This window comes from Pan troglodytes, chromosome 14, assembly GCF_028858775.2.
Source record: "Pan troglodytes isolate AG18354 chromosome 14, NHGRI_mPanTro3-v2.0_pri, whole genome shotgun sequence".
Lineage (NCBI taxonomy): Eukaryota > Metazoa > Chordata > Mammalia > Primates > Hominidae > Pan > Pan troglodytes.
The window spans coordinates 773,123-775,552 of record NC_072412.2 but is presented as its reverse complement, the minus strand read 5'-3'; the positions used below and the strand labels follow the sequence as shown (position 1 = coordinate 775,552).

General features: G+C 53.0%; 1 protein-coding gene across 1 annotated transcript; it reads right to left on the bottom strand.

Moving 5' to 3' along the window:
- Positions 1–505: 505 nt before the first annotated feature.
- LOC100614817 (ankyrin repeat domain-containing protein SOWAHC-like) lies at positions 506–1,828 on the bottom strand (the record flags this gene model as incomplete). The annotated part of the gene is made up of 1 exon (XM_054677335.2): positions 506–1,828. A coding segment is annotated over one exon (798 nt), but the record flags the coding sequence as incomplete, so codon positions are not given.
- Between the last annotated feature and the right edge of the window lie 602 nt (positions 1,829–2,430).

Here is a 2,430-nt window from a genome sequence, read left to right as displayed (position 1 = left end):
ACAGTCATCCCTTCTCTTCCCCCTACTTCTGGTCTCCGGAAATAGGAACGCCAGGTCAGACAGGTGGAGGAGGGAAATGGGGCACAGGTCAAAGTATGATGAATCTCTTAAAAAGAAATCCGGCCAGGCGCAGTGGCTCATGCCTCTAATCCCAGCACTTTGGCAGGCCGAGGCGGGCGGATCACGAGGTCAGGAATAGAGACCATCCTGGAGAACACGGTGACACCCTGTCTCTACTAAAAATACAAAAAAATTAGCCGTGTGTGGTGGCGGACGCCTGTAGTCCCAGCTACTGGGAGGCTGGGGCTGGAGAATGGCATAAACCCGAGGGGAGGAGCTTGCAGTGAGCGGAGATGGCGCCACTGCATTCCAGCCTGGGTGACAGAGCGAGACTCCTTCCTCCCACCGCCAAAAAAAAAAAAAAACAAAAACAAAAACAAACAAACAAACAAACAAAAAAAACACTTTCCCCGGAATGCTAGCCTGATGGGAACTCCACCCCATCCATTCCAACCTAGTAAGGATAGTTTAGTTTGTCTTTTCTGGTCTCACTTCCTGACGTCTAATGTTCTTTTTTTGTTTCTGTTATTAAATTTCAGAAGACAAACCTTAGCATTTTCTAAAAGAAATTATTTTTTACCTAAATACATTGGACTTTGGTCTTAATTTGAAGGAATAGGATAAGTGGCCTTTAAGAGAGTGTTCCTACTCCTTCTCTTCCAGTGGTTGCTCTGGGTCCCTGAAAGAGGGTGTGATGTGAACCATCTGGGTTGTGAAGTGGATTTTGTTGAGCCTGTGTTTTTTAAGTCCATTAGTCCTGCCCGAGGCTGTGCGCCCTGGAATCCTTGGCTTCACGTCTGGACCACCTTCAGCCAAGTGGTGATGGTGGAGAGGGTCCACCCATCTTCCAGGACGTGTGAGAGTTTGTAGGTGGTGAGATGGAGGGGGCAGCTTTTAAATCTTCCAGTACCCACCCCCGCTGCTGGCGGTGCTCTCCCCATCGTCCTTGTCCAGGACTCCCATCAGGGTCTCAATCTCTTCTGTGATGCTCTGACTCACATGCTGGGAGGCCCTTTTCCCAATGTAGTCCCTGATATCCACATCGGCGTCCTATGTCCCCACTAGCAGCTTCACCATCTCCAAGGTACATGGCTGCCAAGTGCAGGGCGGTGTAGCTCTGGCCTTGCTGTTCCCAGGCAGCAGAGGCTCGTTGGGGAAGTTGACCAGCATGGCCAGAAGCTCCAGCCTGCAGTGCTAGGTGCCTGCGCAGGCAGGTGAGGCTGTGATGAAGCCCAGAGTGGCCAGCAGGCCGGCTGGCACGGCGGCAACCCCCTAAGCTGTCCACTCCCCATCGGAGGCCGAGAGCAGCCAGCCGTGCTTCCTGGTCCAGCTCACCCAGCCCCTCAGCTCTCCTCCGTGGACGGGAAAGCCAGCCCTGCGCCGCCAGAGTCACTCGCCTCTGCCGTGTCCTCGGAGGAGGAGCTCCCAGGCTGCTGCCTCCAGGACACAGGTTCCTCTTCAAGGGCAGGGCACTGCGCCTTCCCAGGTCGTTCAAGTTCTGGCGGAATGGCCTCGGGGCGGTAGCCCCCCAGGAGCTGCCCCTGTCCGCCTCCTGGCAACCGTGGGGCGGGGGCTCCAGGTCCTCGCTGGTCTGAGGTCCCGCATCTGGGGTAGGGGCTGGTGGAGCCGGCGAGCTCTTCCTGCGTCTCCGCCGCTCAGGGCGGCCCGTGCAGGGGCTGGGCTCCCCCTTGCCCAGCTCGGCCCTGCCTGTGGAGCACTTCGGGGACCGCTGTTTCAGGGAGGGGATGGTGAATGCTGCGCTCCGCGTTCACGTGGACGCGGGACAGGTACCAGGGGCGCGGCCTCAGGCGGAGGACCCGCCAGAACCTCTTCCTGAGACGCAGGTACTGGGCGCCATCGGCGGGGTCCGTGCAGTGGCCACAGCGTTCACCCGGAGATACATTTAAACAGTTTTATTCTCCTGTTTTTTATTTTTTCATTCCAGAAACCATTACTACTATGCAACGAAGTAAAAATATCTAGTTTAAATAATAATTTGATACGGTCAGGTGGGGATGAGTGCACACGTGTGTGTACACACACACACAGGCTCTAAGTGGGATATTTTGGCGGAGCAGAGGGATAAGGCTTTTATTTCGTTGGTGTGTTGAGTTAGAATCGCCCTTCTCACAATTAAATAATTTAAATCAGGAGTTTTATTAAAGCTAATTTGTACAACTAGGCAACATCTTTTCTCCTTATATTTATACACATATACACATCTCTAATATTTGCATTTATTACTTCATCTAAAAGAGCCTGGAAAAAGGGTCCTAGGTCTTGGCTAGTTAAGGTAAAAATCTATATTTTAAGGTAATAAAAACGTTTGCTATGGACAGAGACCTGCAGACACTGTGGGTGAAGCTGATT